This window comes from Pyxicephalus adspersus, chromosome 7, assembly GCF_032062135.1.
Source record: "Pyxicephalus adspersus chromosome 7, UCB_Pads_2.0, whole genome shotgun sequence".
Taxonomy (NCBI): domain Eukaryota; kingdom Metazoa; phylum Chordata; class Amphibia; order Anura; family Pyxicephalidae; genus Pyxicephalus; species Pyxicephalus adspersus.
Window position 1 is genome coordinate 40,363,414 of NC_092864.1, and position 19,377 is coordinate 40,382,790.

Below are 19,377 nucleotides of genomic sequence, written 5' to 3' on the forward strand. Positions count from 1 at the left end.
ATCCGCGATCGATGGCCACGCGTACTTTCGCGCTTCCAGCGAGCGCGGATTTTATTGATGAATCAGGGGAATTGACTCAACCAACAGTCCTATTTGGTTTCAAATGAACCAAACTGAATGTTGGTTGGTCTGGTTAGTTATTGCAATGGGCCCAACTGCAAAAAGCAGCTGGATTGCTTAAAGTAGACCATTAATTTACAAAATAACATTTTGGAATGTACTAATAGCAAATCCCACCATCCCCAAACATTTTACACACATGTTTTTTTAATTGATTTATACTCGTTCTCAGGCTTCGGTTTATTTCATTTTGAAATCTACCCAATCCGGAAATCTCTCTTCTCACCAGTGGCCACCAACCACCATATATACTTAAATTGGCTTTGCACAACATATATTAATATATAGTAGTAGCTTTGACACTTTTGTACTGTTTGCAAACAACATAGTATAAGCTAGAATTCCACCTTAAATTATATTTCCTCTAGATATCAGGTACAAATCATGGCCTGAGGATAAAGGCTTAAGTTATTGCAGTTACGTAATTCTCAGCTTATCAGCCATGACAAAAGCTATCGGGCTTTATTGAACTGAAAAACTCACTGCCCCTCCTGAGAGACAGTAGCTGGCTTCTCATTTAATATTTGCTAAAGTGACGCATCTTTCTACAATAATATGACTGTTGGTCCTTCCATACAGTAGCATTTGTGAATATTGATCTGCATTGGTTTATTTTTCAAATGTTCACTAATCAAAAACATGTCTGGATTGCTCACTGGCCATCAGCACATAGTTTTCTCTAATGAAATCTAATTAAAAGAACTCTGATTAAATATTAATAACAAACTGAAATGTAATCTGTGCTTCTGTGTGCCAAGCTTCTAATCACCCAACAGTAGCAATGTCTTTCAGACACAGTGACTCACAAGTGACGTGGAACAAATAACTGCTACTGCTTGATGGTTAAATAAATACCCATTAAACTGTAAAAGATAATTTAAATAGAATCTTGCCCTAAAACCTATCAGACAGGTCTATAAGGCAAGACAGACTGGACATGTCTTTTTATCAGTTTAGGGAGTCATATTGAAATGATAGGAACCCCAAATTAACTTTGATTCCCTGGTATGGTTGCTGATGGACATTGGTAGCTAAACTCAGCACGAGAACTGTAGGGTAGTGAGGGAGTTATTTAGTGTATCAAAAACATGAAACAATCTCTGTTTAGTGATGCTGATGTTCTATTCATACTGCCTTTAAACCTGCTGCCAACCAAGATGAGTGAGTGTACCATGGTTTAATTCGAACCATAAAGTTCATCAAAACCATTAGGTGGAACCAGTGTTTATTCTGCCAACCCAGGCATTGGCAAGGTAAAAAGTGGATGAAAGTCTGTTGAAGCATAAAAGCCACCAGTCAATGGTAATGTTGTCCTATATTAATCTTTTACTTAAAAAATGTCTGTTTGCCAAACTGGAACCTAATCTCTAGTCACCAAAACACTGGGGATGGTCTGGAATTATGTGGGTTTAGAGTCAAACATAACCAGTGGCCCTTTCATCTTAGGGACTGTTTGATGTGGGTAAAAAAGTGCAACACACAAAGTGTACATTGATGTCAAAGTTATTGGTGGTCATGGTGAAGAAGGCACTTGTATTGGGACAAAATCTAAAATAATTATTTAGTTTTCTTTAACAAACTAACATATTTCACAGTTTTTCGTTATTCCATCCTTGATGCTTATTGCAGTTCTCTGCATTTGGCCACACAGCCACAGAAGAAATTGACACTAGATGACCTTTGTCAAGCACTGTGAGCACAGGCCTGAACAGGACACTGATAGCTATTTAATGCACACCATCATTGACTGTTTCCCGCTCTGATCAAGATCAGAAAAGGGAAATATCTATTTTAAGGGGTCTATTGATAAATGTGTAAATTCTGAATAATTTGTAAAAAATTATAAAATGACCCATAATTGTCAACGGTCCAAAATACTGTTGCGGCCAAAGGAACAAATGCCTCCAATACTATCTTACCCGGTATAGTGCATTCTAGCAGTAGTCTGAATACAATATTTAAATTACATAAGGAGTAAATCTAGTAAAATAGAAAAAAATTACAAGAATGAGGTGTACTTTGGGCAGCATGACTAATTGCCCAGAACTGCCTCAGTAAGCCATATATCCCCCATGCCCTGAATGTACTGGGTGTTTTTTCTTTTGGGAAGAGAGATTAAAGCAAACCTTTAACAACTAAAATATGGGGACAACCATCACTAACGTCCATAAAATGTTAGTTGCTTGGCTGTTACACTGATTTAGGGCTTGTGTCCATGGGTGTTTCTCTTTGAGTGGGTTTAGCTTTTCTATGGGAATGCAACATTTTCTTGAATTAGGTTGAATACAAGTGAAAAGGATATCCAGTGCAGGTCAAATTTGCCTGACAATGAATTCTGATTGATCTCAAGTCAAGGTTAAACTTCTGCCATGGGCACAAGTCCAAAGCTTGTCTACACAGGCCCCAATTGTCTTGACGTTGTCTTGAATCACTGACCTGGAACAAGTATGAAGAAAATTTATGGAGGAGTCAAAAGACTGAATTCGCATACCAATTTACCAATTTGGTAACGTGGTAAAAAGCCGGGTAAAAAGAATTTGTAGAATGGGAAATCAGCAATGGTAACCTTCATTTAGAAAACAATTCCAAAACAATCAAGATATTAGACCAGGGGTGGGCAAACGTTTTGGCTTAGGGGCCACAATGGGACAATGAGACTGATAGTACTTACATGTAAAAGTGGGCCAGATTAAAAAGCCCAATGGGGCATATATGGCCTGTGGGCTGTAGTTTGCCCATGCCTGTATTAGACACTCATAAATGTGGAAGAAGGTTCTTTTTAATTTTCTATGTAAGACTGTATGTGTTGAATGTGTTGGTGAAAATGTCAACAGTTTCATAATTATTATCCCTTATTTGTGGATGAACCTTGCAAAGGTCTGTCTGTAATATGTTCAGGTATAAAGGTATCCATGATCGTCTTTGACCATGTTCCTCACAGTTTATCAATCATGTGGCAACTCATGACAGGAAGATTGTGGAAGCATTTATATAATATTTTCAGTTACAGTGAGGAATTTCCACTAAAGCATGCGGACAGTAATGCGTTCTTTATCTATCCCTACAGACATGTCTGAAAAGTCAAACATTTTCCTTGTGTATACTGTAGGGTCAGTGTCATAGAGTGATGATTGTAATCTCAGCTATCTGTGCCATCCTTGGTAAGATAGATTAGTTAGATTGAATTACTCGTCTGGCTTGGAAATTGGACATGATGGTCTCCTTTTGTGAATCTCTAGAATATATTTTATTTTGTGGGATCTTTACTAACAAAACATTAAATTGGATGTTTTTTGTCATAGAAAAATTTTACAACTAACAATGGTAAAAAAAAAAAAAAATAAAGTCCATTCAATTCAACTACAAGGCAAATAAACGCAATAGAAAACTTGCATATTCTAGAGAGAAACTTCCAGGGACAGATCAAGATGAAGGAAAAAAAACTACAATGCATTGTTGCAATTTACTCCAGGCGGAGTGAAAATTGAGGGAAACATTTACCACACAGGTCTCACCACGTCATTAGACTGGGCAAACATTGACACTAATGCGTCATGATATACCATTTGCTGTTCTCAACTCTACCTGGGTGGCTCTACCTAATGTGGGAGAGGGTGCCAGCATCTGATACTCCTGAAATGTGTAATACTGGCAGTGGCAAGGGAGCAACAAACATAAGAATAATTGTGTTGCCTCAGGTTGTTTTACAGGTTGATTTTTGTGTACAAAGTGGTGACACGTTCACTTCACCTCCATGAGTTTGGAACAATCCTGGACCCATTCACCTTTCTGTTTGGTATCTGAGAATAATTATTATCTACAATAGGTTTTCCTCTGAAAGAACCTTTAAAGAGCCTAAAAAGTATGATACATGTCCAGGGAAAATGCACACATTGGGACTGATTTCTGAAAGCCCTCCAAGACTGTGGAAAATAGACTATAATGGGAGAATGTGGGTGATCCAGCAAACCCCAAATAGATTTCATAAAATCATTTGCTATTATTTGGCACATGTTTTAATCCTGGACTAGATCCATTCTAGATTTGTTGGATCACCCATGTTCCGCCATCTTCCTCAAAGCTTCCTACAGTCTTGGAGAGCTTTATGAAATCAGGCCCAGTGTGTCTAAATAACACAAAAGGGACAACCAGCATCATGGGTTGGACTGACACCTCACTGAACTGAGTCCAAGCTTTCCTCCATCCAGAGAGTGATACAAACTGCGTTCAAGTTATTAAAATACAATGCAACTTTTTTCAAAATATATAATGCTTTTGTATTTCCAGAAAGCCATATCTCTATCGCATCTCATCAACTCCCAAGTGCCTGGCTCAATTCTCAACAAACAAGTTGTTTAGATGTTAATTCTAATAGTTACACATATTTTTGGCAGGCAGAACTAGGCAAGCAAAGCAGGCAGACTTCCAGGGAAGATAAATTGAAGTGATGGCAATGTTACAGCACCTTCCTCTATTATATACCAGCAGTCTGAGAAGCTGCATTTTAAAATCTATTTTAAAAAGTATGTATGTTTTACACATAGAAAGTGCATATTTTGTCCCTTGTGCTCTTTCAGGCCTTTAACAATTTTTCCTCCCTGATCTCTAGTGTCTGGGGTTACTATGGTATTGTGGTTGCCATGGTAATCCTAGACTCCATGGTGCTTTGGGCAGCTATCAATTTTGACCTCAGGAAGGCTTAATATTTCATCTGTTCTTGTTTCTTGCCCTTAACGGAACAGTAGATTTAAAAGAAAAAAGAGCAAGGGAGTCATTTAAAAGTCTAAAAATACAGAGCCTTTCCAGACTTCTTTTTTCCTCATTATTAATATTCTGAACGGCTGCCTGTGTTATCCATATTGTGTTGTTGCCACCCCAAGTAAGCAAACTTAAAAGGCCATTCAGCCAAATTGGCCCTGTCATTTATGGATCGCCAAACAAACTAGCCAAGTCATTACTCCCTGAGTGTTACACCTCTAAAAAGCTATCATGGAGTATTAAAACTGAACTTTAATTTGCTTATATTTTGCTTTTTTAGTTTCTTTTTCCCTAACTGAAACATAATATTAGTATGTTTAAAGTGGGGCAGGTTATTATTGCAGAGAGGGGCCCCGATGTCCCTTCTCCAATAATGCATCATACCTGCTGTGTGTTTCTGGAAAAAAAGTTGAGCTGTGCATGCACAGGATCAGCTTTAGTTGCAGGGGAAACGCGACATACCCGGCTTTCCTTGCCTGTGCCGGGATGACGTATGTTTATATCATCCCAGCACAGCCAATCAAGATGGCTAAAGATCATCCAAAAACAGAAGGAAAGAAACTGGGGAAAGATGGTGGCACTTGGTCCTGGAAAGTGTACAGGTGAGTTTGCCATGTTTTCTTCTGCTTTAAATAAAGCCCTTCTTTTTTTATACCCAGTCGCATTATGGCTTGGACTCTAGCTAGCAGGCAGATTGAAGGAGGGTCAGCAGAATGTTGCTCATAAAACATTACAGCAATCGCCTCCATATGCCTTTCTAGGGCCTTCAGATGGCTGGCTTCTTGGAGGAGTTCTTAAATTATCATAGATATCAGTGTATGCAAACCATCTTAAGTAATGCCTACAAGTGATGCTGAGCCTCTGTAGATAAAACAACTGAAATCTATTAAATGAAAATGTTGGGCCACAGATACCAGCCTAGGAGGAAAAAAAAGCTAAATGAAGTTGGATGACCTCCAACCAAAAATTATGGTTTGCTGCAACTCCTAATGAGAGATTTGAAAACATTTCAGCAATCAACATGATGTCACATGTGTACAGAGTTGTTTTTTCATTTGCTAATTTCAACTATCCAATCACGTACAAGGAAAATCCTGTTTTTTAGATTTCTTTCCATGTGATTGGATATTCCTTGCAAAGTGATTTTCCCTACATTCGCTAGGCTAAGTGAATTATCTCTATTATCTCTATTATGTAAAGTGACAATTCGCCTTAGTAAGTGAAGAGCCTACATTCCTTTAGTAGATCCTCCACAGTATCTCTTTACCAGTAGTTAAAATTGTATATTAATTGTATACCTATATGGGAAGTGGGGGCAAAGTAGATAAAACTCAACATTTTTTTATAATAAAGATGGCAAGGTATATAGCAATCCAACTGGTTGGTGGTTTTTAGGCACAATTTATTACAAGCACCGACCACAGGAAACACTTCCTTATGCATACTTCAAAAATTGATTACCATCCTCTGTGGTAGTAAGTGGTTGGCAAGAGGTTGGTGGGGTAAACATTGTTTAACTTCAACGAGTTCAACTTAAAGGGATTTAGTGGTAAACTTTGCTGAACTACAAATCTGCCTGTCTTTAATTTTTTCTAATTGAGAATATGTTGTGTGAAATAGTCACTGGACCTTTAAAATGTCTTTGGTTCTCAATAATAATTGCCTTATGTTGGCTCACCAATGCCATAAACTAGAAACTGTGTTTATTAAATTGTTTTTTTACAAATAATAATCAGTGCATGGGCAAAGCAGTGTATCAATATGCTCATCATTATTTTATTTTTTTATGTAACATCGGTATCAAAATATGTTTTTATAGCGGTGTAGGAAATTTAATATTATTGGTAGTATAAGTATCCTACTTGTTTTCTTTTCTTCATATTTTTCATTGAGCCACTGATCAGTACCGTTTTTTATATTATGTCCCTCTGCAGACATCCGAGTACTATGCAGGAGATGCATAGTGCCAATAATATATTTATAGCCACACAGTACATAATACAAGCATTCCCATGGTTGGATTACCATGATTTATTTTAGAGAAATGCAAATTTGAAAAAAATGAAAATTGCTTTAACGTATATATTTGATTTTGGAGATTATGTTTACACTGACAGTAACAGATAAGCGTATAATTTCTTTAAACTATGTGGCCAAGGAAATAAAACAAATGTTTTTTCCATGAGTATTACATAATAATTGTCACAGTTAATTTTGGTTTTCTAATAACAAAAAGGAAGCATGCATCCATTTCTCATAGATAGATTTATCTTGACAGAATTTTTATTTACATTAAGTTTTTCAATGTCATCTCTGAGTGGCACTGAGGTCATCACATGACCAGGAACTGCAGCAGTTAGATCTTGGCCATATCTAAGCTGGGATCGAAGCTGTCTAGCAGCGCTACAATTATAAGCTTAGACTGCATGCATGGAAGCACACATTCAGAAAGGAAAAAGGAGAATAGAAATTACTGAGATCTACATTCTATTCAGAAGCCTAATTGTTTTTTTAATGACAAATTCATTGTGGAAATTCTTAAATAGGTTAAAGCGTAACTAAACCCAGGAACCATAATGTATGGCAGAGGTCCCCAACCCCCAATCCGCGGCCCTCCAGTGGGCCATGGACATCTCACAGGTGGGCTGCAGCTCTAGCCAGTGCGCCCACCAGCGGGGTCAGGAGAGGAACCCTGCTTGAGGGAGGGCAGACCTACCAGAGCCAAGGACCACGTCTCCTGGAGAGATCTCAGGCTCAGGGAGGTGAGCGGGTTGTGTCTCTGAACACAACCCGCCCACTCTCTCATCCCAGGCTCAGACCTACAATGAGAGAGAGGAGCAAGTGGCTTCCTACTGTGTTCTTCTCCATCAAAAAATACAGGGGTTGTTCCCACTTAATCAGCTGGCATGTGTACACCCTTCCTGCCCTAGGGTGACATTATTCACCTATTGTACTGTATCAGTAGCAGAGTTGTCATCATATTACATGACTACAGAACACCTTTCCTTCTTTTCTACTCCATAGCATGTGAAGGTGCAATATTCTGTAGTGAATGATTAAGAGGACCAACACACAAACAAACTTACCTCTCGTTGCTTCTTTGCTAGTGCCAACATCTTCCAGATGAAGCTGTTGGCACCAACAAAAAAGCAAGGAGTGGTAAATTTTGGGGGTTTTTTTCAGCAGAATTTTAACCCAGGATTTCACCATGCTGAGCAAACATGTACAGCTTAATTGAACACTAGTGCAGATTTACCTGCCAAAGTGTCCCCATCAGGTACTGCAACAGCTACAATGTCCTTCGTCGCTTTTAAGCAGCTACTGACATCTTCACATGGTCTTCTTCCAGGCGGTGTCTTCCTCTTTCATGTTGGAAATCGTTGGCCATTTTAATTAGCTTGACTGGATGAAGAACTCCAGCCCATGTGCACGAGAGCTGCTTCATCCTAGCACAGAATATTGCCAAGGCTGCACATGTTAAGCCTAATTCTACTTTCATCTCTGCAGAGCCTCTCTGCCAGTGCCTGAATAAACCTGATTTTACCATCATGCTCACTTTCCTTTTCAGCAACGTTGATGTTCCATATTAAAATTTTTCAAGGGGGGCAACAGATGCGATGCAAGAGATAAACCAGGTCAATTATAACATTGATTATCTGTATTTATTTTATCATAGCATATAGCAGATAACAACATGTCGAATGGATACAGAGAACTGGAGGGAATACATTAATCCTTGGTAAACATTATGCTTGATTAAGGTTTGATTCCTAAATCATTCCCCACGTGCTTAGAGATTTCATTGGTAAACAGTTGTGCTTGTCAAGAATAATGAGGATCAGTGAAGATTAAAAATAATGATTTTATATTCTAGGCTCTGCGACATAAAACCTTAGCCACTCATTCAGCAATGTTGGTCACAATAATGGGCTGTAAAATTGCCAAGAGTTCCAGTGTGGGTATCAATTAACTGGCCAGTCATATGATAAGAGCTTAAAGCTGAACTCCAGACGAATAGCTAATTCACAGAAGTAAAACATAAAAAGGAGCCAAAGTGTTGTACTTGTAATTCAAACTTGTAATTCAGTCTAGTGATGTACACAGCTCTGCTACACTACACAGTCCTCTCTTACCAGGAAGGAGAGCTGAATTTTCTGGGGCAGTTCATTACCACTTAATGACATCTACTCTACCATGTCAATCTACTTTTTTCTACCATCAGTATGCTCTTCACATTGAGTCTGATTTATTAAAGCTCAACAGGACTGGAGAAGACAGACTTTCATGCAAGAATCTGGGTGATCCAGAAAAACTGCCATAGATCTAGTCCAGTATTGAAAACATTTACCAACTATTAACAAATAATTTTTAAGAAATCAATTCTAGGTTTGCTGGTCCACCCAGGTTCGTTTCATTACAGTCTGATGTTCAGGACAGTCTTTATTTTCCAGTCTCAGAGAGATGTAAAAACCAGACCCATTTTATACAATTTATATTCCTTTTTGGGTGTGCAAAAATAAGAGAGGTAGGACCAGGTGTTGGCCCAAAAATTTCTGACCTGTCTACAATGCACATTTCATATGAAAGCAATTTGTAATTGAACTATTAGAAGTAGTCCCTTTGAGGTGTATGTTAGAAAACATGGAAGGGGTGGGTACTTTCCCTTGGAGGGGCTCTCTGATTATTTGTCAACAAACAAAAGACAAACATTTATGAAGGAAAATACATGTAAGCAAGCTCAGTGAATGTTTTGAAGATAACAGTACATAAATGCTTACTTCTTAAAAATATTCTATTATGCATATTGTTTATTATGGAATTGGGATTTGATATACATATTTGCTGTTTACTTTGATCTAATTATATTTACAAGATAATTCAGTGGTTCAGAATACTAAACAAATGCTCTATTGCAATTAAGCACTACTAAAACCACTTGACAGCAAAAGATCATTATGTTCACGGATTGCAGCAAACTGTAATCTTGCAACAAAGCACCGCGGGATCAATAACAATGACTGAAATGTTTTAAAAACACAAGTCTTAGACATTTTATACTATAGACGCATTGCCTGTCTCTAAAATGCAATCATTCTCCTGGAAGTAACACAAAATCGATGCAATGGACAGAAAAAGACACTACAGTTCTTTAGGTTCAGTAATTCAAAAATGATCCACTTGTCTTATGTCTTTGAGTCAATAAAAAAAGTAACAGAAAGATATTTTGAAATAACATTTTTAAATCACATAACCCCCTATGGATCTACCAATGACCTTGCCTCCAAATATGAAACAAATCTGCTTAGAAAAGTTATCTGGAGATTTTTTTTAGGGAAGATAGTCCCAATGTTGTTTGGGGGTTTCCTCTTGAATAATCCCACCTAATGCCTCCTAATTGCTCTTGAGTCATTTCCTGTTGAAAAGAATGGTCATCAAAGCAAGTTTTATGTGCACTGAATGAATGGCCTCCCCAAAATCTGTACAGGGTGCAATTACATCATGTATGGTGACCTTCATACTTTGTCCTGGGCTCTATGTATAAAACATTTGAACCCAAGATTTACCCAACTTTTATACACAAAGGTTTGGTAAAAGAGAAATGTTATTATATTTTTTTAAAATGATATTACTATTATCATAATTCCAATTTCAATCAAGTATTCGATGTACAAGCAAGATGTTTGATAACTGATTGATAATCTGAAATACAAACAATTTCACCATTCTTTCTAATAAAAATATCTATTAATACACAAAAAGTGGTTTTGATTTTAATACAATCGATAATCAGTTTGCCCTATCGATTTTAGGTTGATATGCTGAACTGGATTTAATTGTGTCAATCCATTTGGATTCCTGTTGCAAGGGGTTCTAGGTGCCACATGGTATTTTTGATAAATTGTTTAGGTACTTGGCATTCTTCTGCCCATATTGTAGGGAGGATAGAACAGGTGCCAAAAATGTTAGAGAAAGGTGGGTGGTCAACCTGGGAAATCCATCTCACCAAATCAATTTTACCGTAAAAATTATTGGCCATGAAGCTTTTACCATTATAATAGAAGGTCATACAACACCAGAAGTCTTTGCCACAAATTTGTAAAATATTCTGTTATACCTGTAGTGATTTGTAGATTATAAACTCCTTTAGGAGACAGGATCTTAAATAAATGATTATATGTACTCTATAGAATGCTCCCTAATAATTGGCCTTTATAAATCCAGGGCATTAAAATGGTAAAATGTTTATTAGCAGAGAAAAATAGCCAAGAATAAACTCTGTATTAACTCGTACATCATACCAAGAAATAAAAGTTTGCACAGCATATGTTCACAATGCACTTTATTTGATTATGCAAATTGTTAGGCTTTATGTCAATTTAAATTTAAAGAGTCAGGATAATATTTAAATGCCTTATGACATTCCTTTTAATGTTCAGCTATTTTCTTTGCTCCTAGGAATGACTTGTCAAGCCCGGACTTCTTACACCGAGGATGAAGTTCTTTGGGGTCATCGATTTTTCCCTGTTATTTCTCTAGAGGAAGGTTTCTTCAAAGTAGACTACTCACAGTTCCATGCAACATTTGAAGTTCCCACCGCACCTTACAGTATCAAAGAACAAGAAGAAATGCTTCTCATATCTTCACCAATAATAGCACCAGCAGTAGGTAACAGCAAAGAAAAAAATAACTCCGTAGACACTCTGGACAGCCTGGATGACATTAGCACAAAAATGCCTCCAAAACTCCAGAAAATCACTGGCCGGGAGGACCTACCGAGAAAATTACTCAGAATGAGTTCTACAACTTCAGAGAAAGCTTACAGCATGGGTGATTTGCCCATGAAGCTCCAACGAATAAGTTCCGTACCGGGTAATTCGGAAGAGAAACTGGTCATTAAAACCACTAAGATGATTTCAGATCCCATGAGCCAGTCGGTAGCAGATTTACCTCCGAAGCTTCAAAGATTGTCTGGTGGGGGCAGAATGGATGGAAACTTGCCGCCTAAATTAAGAAAAATGAATTCAGACAGATTTACATAACAAAAACTTCTAGGTATTATTTAAAAAATGGGTTTAAAAAACTCATCAAAATATACATGAAGATGCCGAGACCTTGTTTCGTTTGTAGGAAAAGTGTATGGGGCACAGTTTTTAAGGCTGATAGTAGACAGGACTGTACTGTATATATAGTGCTTTCATAAGAGACCTAATGTGTTTTTACGGTCTTTCTAGAACTAAAGTAATACTTACTGGCATGTAGTATCACATCAAGCATGCAATAATAGTGTGCATATTTTGCATATAGTTTTATGGCATGACTCTTACTTTATATTGTATAATCAAAACAAAAAAAAATTTAAAAGGGGCATTATTCTCCCCCATATTTTTTAAACCTAGTACTTCTATCATAAGAATGGTTAACTCTAAGGGCAACGTTTTAATTAAAATTTATTTATCATATGAATAGTAAATATACATACATGCAGGATATTTCCAAGCATGTATTAAGACTATATTTATTTTGATTTCAACTTTAATTTGCTTTAAAGTGGACTGGTCACTACTACGCAAACTTGAACTAGGTGATTTTGGGGCATAGATATAAACTTACCTGTTTCACAAAGCACACTGCAGGTGACCACAATATCCATTGAACTATGTTACTGATATTTTTTAAACTCAAAAAGTCTTCTATTGGTTTGAAACGGAATATGCTGATACAAATTAAAAATATTGGCTTCTCATATATTTGGCAATCTCATTGACATTGAATACAACAGTTACCTGCAGAGAAACGGAAAAAGTCAATACAATGGTATTTTACAAATTATTTAAAAGTTGTTGTGACTTTTAAATTTGCTTCATAAATATATGTTGACAGGTGCACTTTAGAAAATGAAATAAAAGCTGAACTCCAGGCAAATAGCGAAATACACATATGAAATATGTACATATATAAATATATATATATATATATATATATATATATATATATATATATATATATATATATGAGAAAATTCACATACCAAAAGATTTATATCTCAATTCTTTCAAAATATTATTCATGCAGCCCTGCCATACAGCACAGCCCTGTAAGGAACACAGCTCGATTTTTCTTTAATGTAGCTAGGTAAGACTCACTTTTGCTTGCAACTTGACCTGCATAGACCAAGAGCTATTCATTTTTCACATGAGCACTGCAGCCCAACTGGCTTCTGTGCCGCATTTTTCCTTTCTGAACCTGCTGTACAGGTATTGCAAGAGGTGGATCGTCAAATTCAGGTATCTATAGATGTATTCATAAAATGAAAGCTGCATTTGTGTGTGTATTTTATCAGCTCGGAGTTCAGTTTTATTTTACCAAATTAAAGAAGGGCTGTCAACTCAAATGGGATTGTGTACATCAAGACAATTCTTGTCCTTGCCAAAAATTCCACATCACAGCTTATGCAGGAAGCAAATGTTAGGTTTTCAAATTAATTAGAGCTACAGTTTTAATGATGTTTCCTGGTGTTTTCATTTCTCCTGGGCTAAGTTTAATCTTTCAAATGGATGTTTAAGTTTTCATACGCTGTCAAAGGAAAGTTTTGTACTAGAAAATAAACTAGTAAAACATTATAATTCAGCATTATTGTCCCAGAATTACCTATCTATTGCAGTGAACTAAAGGCGAAGTATTTAAAAAGATCACATTTTCATTTTTAAATTATATTTAGTTCTTACAATAGGATATTCTCTATAAAAAGAATGTGTCCTTAATTTTCAAAGCCATACAATTGGATTTCAGTGTTTTCTTCAACATATCAATAAAGATTGTAGCTGCTATGGTTATTTAAAGAGATTTTTGTAAAATCTCATTCTAAGGTCCAGTATTGATTTTCAATATACACCACTGAAGAATATTACGGGAGCAAATTAACCCTAAATATATAATGTTTTATGTATTTGTATACAGCTATAATATGCAGTTATATACGCTTTGGATATATTTAATGATCCAGTGTCACTGTGCTTGGACCCTTTGAATCCACAAATAAGTTTTTATGGTCTTATTTAAACAGTACTGCTGTTAGTGAGTTATTTTCCAGTTGTGCTATGTGCACTGTGTCAATTAAGACTGAGTAGTTAACTATTTTTATCCTCAATTAAAAATTAAAAGACTCCACAACACTGTAAAGTGACAAGCAAGGCAAAATTCATTAAAATAATGGAATGGGTGTTGGTCTTTAAAAAGAAAACAGTAAAATAAAAAAAACTAATTAGAAAAAAAGATACATGTAATCTTCGCAACCACTACTTTATTTTCACATATATGATGACTTGGAAAACTGGATAGGAAAGCATCTTATGAAGAGTTTTGTAATAACATCTGTATTCTTTTAAAGATATCCATCAGTGGTTTGCATTGTTCAGAAATGTAAGTCATCTGGTAAGCAAAACCACAGATTTCAGTTTAGCCCTTTTGTAGTTTACTTGTCCCTCCACTATGTATAGAATAACACAGCCACATTGGCTAGTGTGGCACAAAGTTGGGCGTTCAGTGTTTTTAATTTTTTAATTTTTTCAAGTTTTCATTACCATAGAAATACAGAATGTGACAGCTTAAGTTTTTAAATTTCAAAAAGCAACAATGGGTCTATTTATATTTTTCAACAAGTAAATTTTTTTTTACATCGAATCCAATAAAAATGTGTGAATGAACTTTTACATTTACACAATATCTAATTAAATTGTAAAAAAATATTTGGCTAAACAAGAACAATAAACATTTATAGATAGAATTCAATCTGTTTAGTAATAGATATTAAACTCAATCTTTTTTATCTAAACCTGCAGCTTTCATTAAAATATTCTTGCCATACTTCCTGTATTGGAGTGACTTCTGGCTCCCAATTTTGTTCCAATGTAGTCAGCTTGTCACATGGTGGAAACTACAAGCAGTCACATTGACACAAATTGCATGGGCATGGTATAGCATTGTAACCATCAAGAAGTCACTCCAGGACAATGATGTGCTACATACACTGTAGTTCATGAAAACTAGAATGCAATTGAGTGCATGTAGACAGGTAATGTTGAAAAAGGCTTGATAATAAAAGTAGCTCTAAAATCAATAAAAGATGAAAACAGCAGCAAACCAAACATCATTCAGTTAGGGTTTATATGTATTTTAAATATAAATTATAATTGACACTGTATGTATGCATCTTGTATATAGAGCAGATGTTATGTGAGCTTGTTTTTCTTTTCCATTTGTAATGGAGCAAGAACATCTACACTAACATTGTTCAGGGAAAATCCACTTCTTGTTATCTGCTACCCTAGGCAAAGACCTACTGTGCCTATTGATCAATCTTAACCTGTATATATTTGAGAACACCACATGATATCACAGTATTAGGTATTAAACTCAGAGATATCTCTGGGGCTCTGCTGCAGCCTATGGAGAAACAAGTTCAATGTTAAGGTCAGCATAACCATGCACATACGGAGGCTGCCGGAGGGTGCAACCACTAAAAGGAAGAAAGTTCTTTCTTTCTGTAGACATGCATGGTTTTTTACACCTCCAAATACCTCCAAGATGATCAATGTTGCAGTGAAAAACTTACCCCTAAAAATTGAGTTTTTCTTGACTACTACTATTTTAGGAATATTGTATTTTAAGATAAAAACTAACTCCAGGGAATATTTACTCATAAAGTGCATAAACCCAGACCTTCAGCTGGGCGGTTGTGCAAATCATAAAACGATTTTTGAGTGGTTGCATATTTCTGCCATCTCCTGTTTATGGGTAACCTAAGTGTTTGTTTTTCATTTATTTTGTTACTTTATCTGATTTACAGCACAATAAAGACAGTTAAGATGATTTTATATCATTTTGATTGAGATCTAGGGAAACCTTAGTCAAAGAGATCTCGGGAACTCAGGAACATAAAATATACTTAAATGAATTTGTCCTTATGACATGGTTATATTTCTTCATATGGATCCGATTATTTTATCATACAATATTTATTTTCACATAAATAATTATTAGCACAGACATAAATTAAAAGTCATTTGTTTTCTTTTATTTTTTTCTTAGAGATGATGACTATAATTTAATGTATGGTTTATTTTATAAATTACATATCCTAAGTATAAAGTAAAATGTTAATTATAAATTGAAATTACTATGATGTCAGATAGAATGCAGTAGACAATGGTGAGTAAAGCTGAACTTCAGTCAGCCATTATATTCCCCTCGCCTTCCTTTTTCTGCACAGCAAAGATCGTTCATTTATTTTGTAAAAGGTTTCAATCAGTAAAATTTAATGATTTCTTACTCCTACAGCAGCTGGTGCTCTCCTTCTGTGTATGGGGTACATCCTCAATGTCATCAAGTACAATGCAGGACTACTGGTCCTGTATTTTATGTGATGACGTTGAAAAGGCCACAACTGTAAGCTCTTCTGGGCAGGGTCCTCTCCCTCTCCTGTGTCACTGTCTGTATCTGTCTGTCATTTGCAACACCTATTTACTGTACAGCGCTGTGTAATATGTTGGCGCTATATAAATCCAGTTTATTAATATTAATAATAAACACTGGCAAAGAGTTAGGGCTTTTAGAGAGAGATCCCTGAACTGGTATTTATCTGCTTTTAATTAAACAAGTATTTACCTCTTGCTGTGCACTGGTTTTGGGATGTGTGTGGCGGGGAGGGGGTTAGATTAACAAACTATGGAATATGTCATGGCTGGCTGGGGATCAACTTCAAGTGTAGTAGTTATGCTTTTTTTGCACAAACCTAAAAAAACTTGTGTTTACCACAAAATAAATAAATTACACCATCAAGAAATAGGTACTGTAATATGTCATATTTAAATATTTGAAATGTTTTAATTAAATTATTCTGTATGATTATTTCATTTGTGCAGGAGCCCTACAGCTTAAAAAGAAGCCTGATTTTGCATCATTGGATTGTTTGCTGTTTCAAACAAGCTTACTCTCATCGACCTGTAAAAAAATATTGTTGAAATCAGCATCATCCAGTGGTTAGACATGAAAAGAGCATTGGATTTAAACTTCAAAAATGTTTCCAGGGTTGGAATAAATGATATTAGATTCTGAAGTTTAGCATACTTCTTGATCATTTTTTTTTTTTTTGTACATTATCTGATAAATACGTTGAAACTCGCATTTTGGATATTTGCTGTCTGAATATTTGCTATACTTTTACTAAATGTATAAAATGTCCTTATATTTACAAAAATGAGTGACAGCTAACTGTGTTTCACAATCTTTACAAATGGTTTGGTGTATGAACTATGTTAGACATAAAGGCTTCCAGTACATTACCTTGTTATCTCCATTTATAAAAACGCAGATAAAAAGTATGTAAAGACAACTTTTTTTTAAAGTTTTTATTATTAAAAGGAGAGCTATCCGGAGCCTGTTAGAGAGATTTCCCCTCCCTTCCTGTCAAACTGGTTTATTATATTATTACATATTTTACAGAACAGGAAGTAAAGGGAACTCTCTAACAGCAAATATTTCATAATTTAGTAGAGTAGGAGAATGCTAAAACCTAGTTTTTTCTACCTGTAGCAAAATTCTCCTTACCTTTACCTTTAATAAATCAGAACCATAGTTTGCAAAGGATCCTGGGCTTTCTAATAAGCTTATTGACTGGTTCTTAATCTTAAAATCTGTTCAAACTAGGAAGATGGAAACATATATTTTCTGTCATTTGTATGTTTACAAATAATCCCTAATTAACCTCCCTAGGGGTAATGCCAAGTTTGTCTCAGGGTGGAATTGCCAGGGAGTTTCAAGTCTTACCTGGTCCCCCAGTTCCAGCGATGCCCACGGTGTCCTCCAGCGATGCCCGGAATTTGCTTCCCGCTACACAGATGACGGCCAGCATCTGCGTCCCTGGCGTGTGAACAATTAAATGTACCGTTTTGACATTTAAAAATACTTATTATTCATACCGCCAGGAAGTTTAAAGGAGGTCAAACTATTCAAGTTTTTTTGGCTTCTGACAACATAGAAGCAAATTCACACTGCTAAAAATTTATGAAGAATGGCCTAAAATATGAGAAGTAAGTATGAAATATTAGTATGTAAAATTATCTATCATCCTTTGGTATCCTCATGGTATAGTAAATTATAATCTTTATTTCAGTAAAGGCTAATCAACTTCTTTTGTTAATTTTCATTAGCTAAATGTTATTCTATTGGCTAATCTTTTTCAAGTTGCATGCATTGGGACCATTGTAACTTTATTGTTTTAATTACCTTGTATTTGTTTATTTTCCTCTACCCAGTACAGTTTCTGAACCTTCCTTATATTTTGGTCCATTGTTGATGTACTGAAGGCCGTCATGTCTAGTTTATGCTTATCCAGTGTTTTTCTTGCAATAGGGCAATACCTAAAAACTGAACCTTGCTTCTGTATTTTTTGTCATTGTAGTCATTTTATTTGATAAATGAAAAAACGAGATTTTACAGGATTATCTAAATTAATTATATGATTTTATTAAAATAAATATACAGTATCTACATATATGGCTCTTGCACTAACAAAAATAATTTTTACAGAACTATATGTATTTATTAGCATTGTGTATGATAATACTATAAACACAAATTTGTAAAATAATCTATAGACGTAAAGCCCCAGGGAGAAAGAAAAAGAAAATATTTAGTGTGTTTTTTTTTACATTTTTTTTCCCTTTTCAGAACATTACAATCCTGCTTTTATCTTAATAAAACCTTTATATTGTTTTTCATTTAAAACATCAAATCTAGTTAAAAGTTAAACAACTACCATCAATTTGGATGGCACAAATAGCCATAAATATTGTGGAATGTAGTTTCATATATTAAATAATGACACCTAATGTACAGTGTGCAGTGCATAATAAATTAACTCAATAAAGTTTTTTTTTTAAACTTTCTATGCTTGATTTTGTGTGGTTGCAGTACAGAATTTTTACTCATGCCCATATGGGTAAACCTGGATTTATATAAGGGACATTTATGATGGAGAAGAATGTAATGGGGGGATTTTTTATATAGTAGCGTCATTCCAATATTTTATGCGAACCACTGGGCTATTAACAGCTCATAGCTATTAACCGCTGCCTAAAAAGCAGGGCTTAGAATAAAGTGTTACTGACATATTATACATATAAGGGATTTTTGGAGTAAAACTCTTCTGGGCAGGGTCCTCTCCTCCTCCTGGGCCACTGTTTGTAACTGTCTGTCATTTGAAACCCCTGTTTAATGTACAGTGCTGCGTATGATGTTGGCAAAATACAATACAAAATACTGTCATATGATGAACATATGATAATGTTTATCCTTCAAGGGACATTTAAAGGGTATAAACATCTGCAAAGTTTAATTCTAACCAACATGTTTCACCATGAATCATATGGGGGATAAAAACGTTATGTTTTTATTGCTGTTTAGAACTTCTGTTCGCTTTCCTTTACTTATTTAAAGAAC

General features: G+C 35.5%; 1 protein-coding gene across 1 annotated transcript in view; it reads left to right on the forward strand.

Moving 5' to 3' along the window:
- KCNJ3 (potassium inwardly rectifying channel subfamily J member 3) overlaps nt 1–18,926 on the forward strand; it is a 136,724-nt gene extending 117,798 nt beyond the window's left edge. The window contains exon 3 of the mRNA XM_072418167.1: nt 11,335–18,926. Coding sequence (XP_072274268.1) covers nt 11,335–11,918 — 584 coding nt within the window. The 3' untranslated portion in view covers nt 11,919–18,926. The remainder of the gene's footprint in view (nt 1–11,334) is intronic.
- Nucleotides 18,927–19,377: the final 451 nt, after the last annotated feature.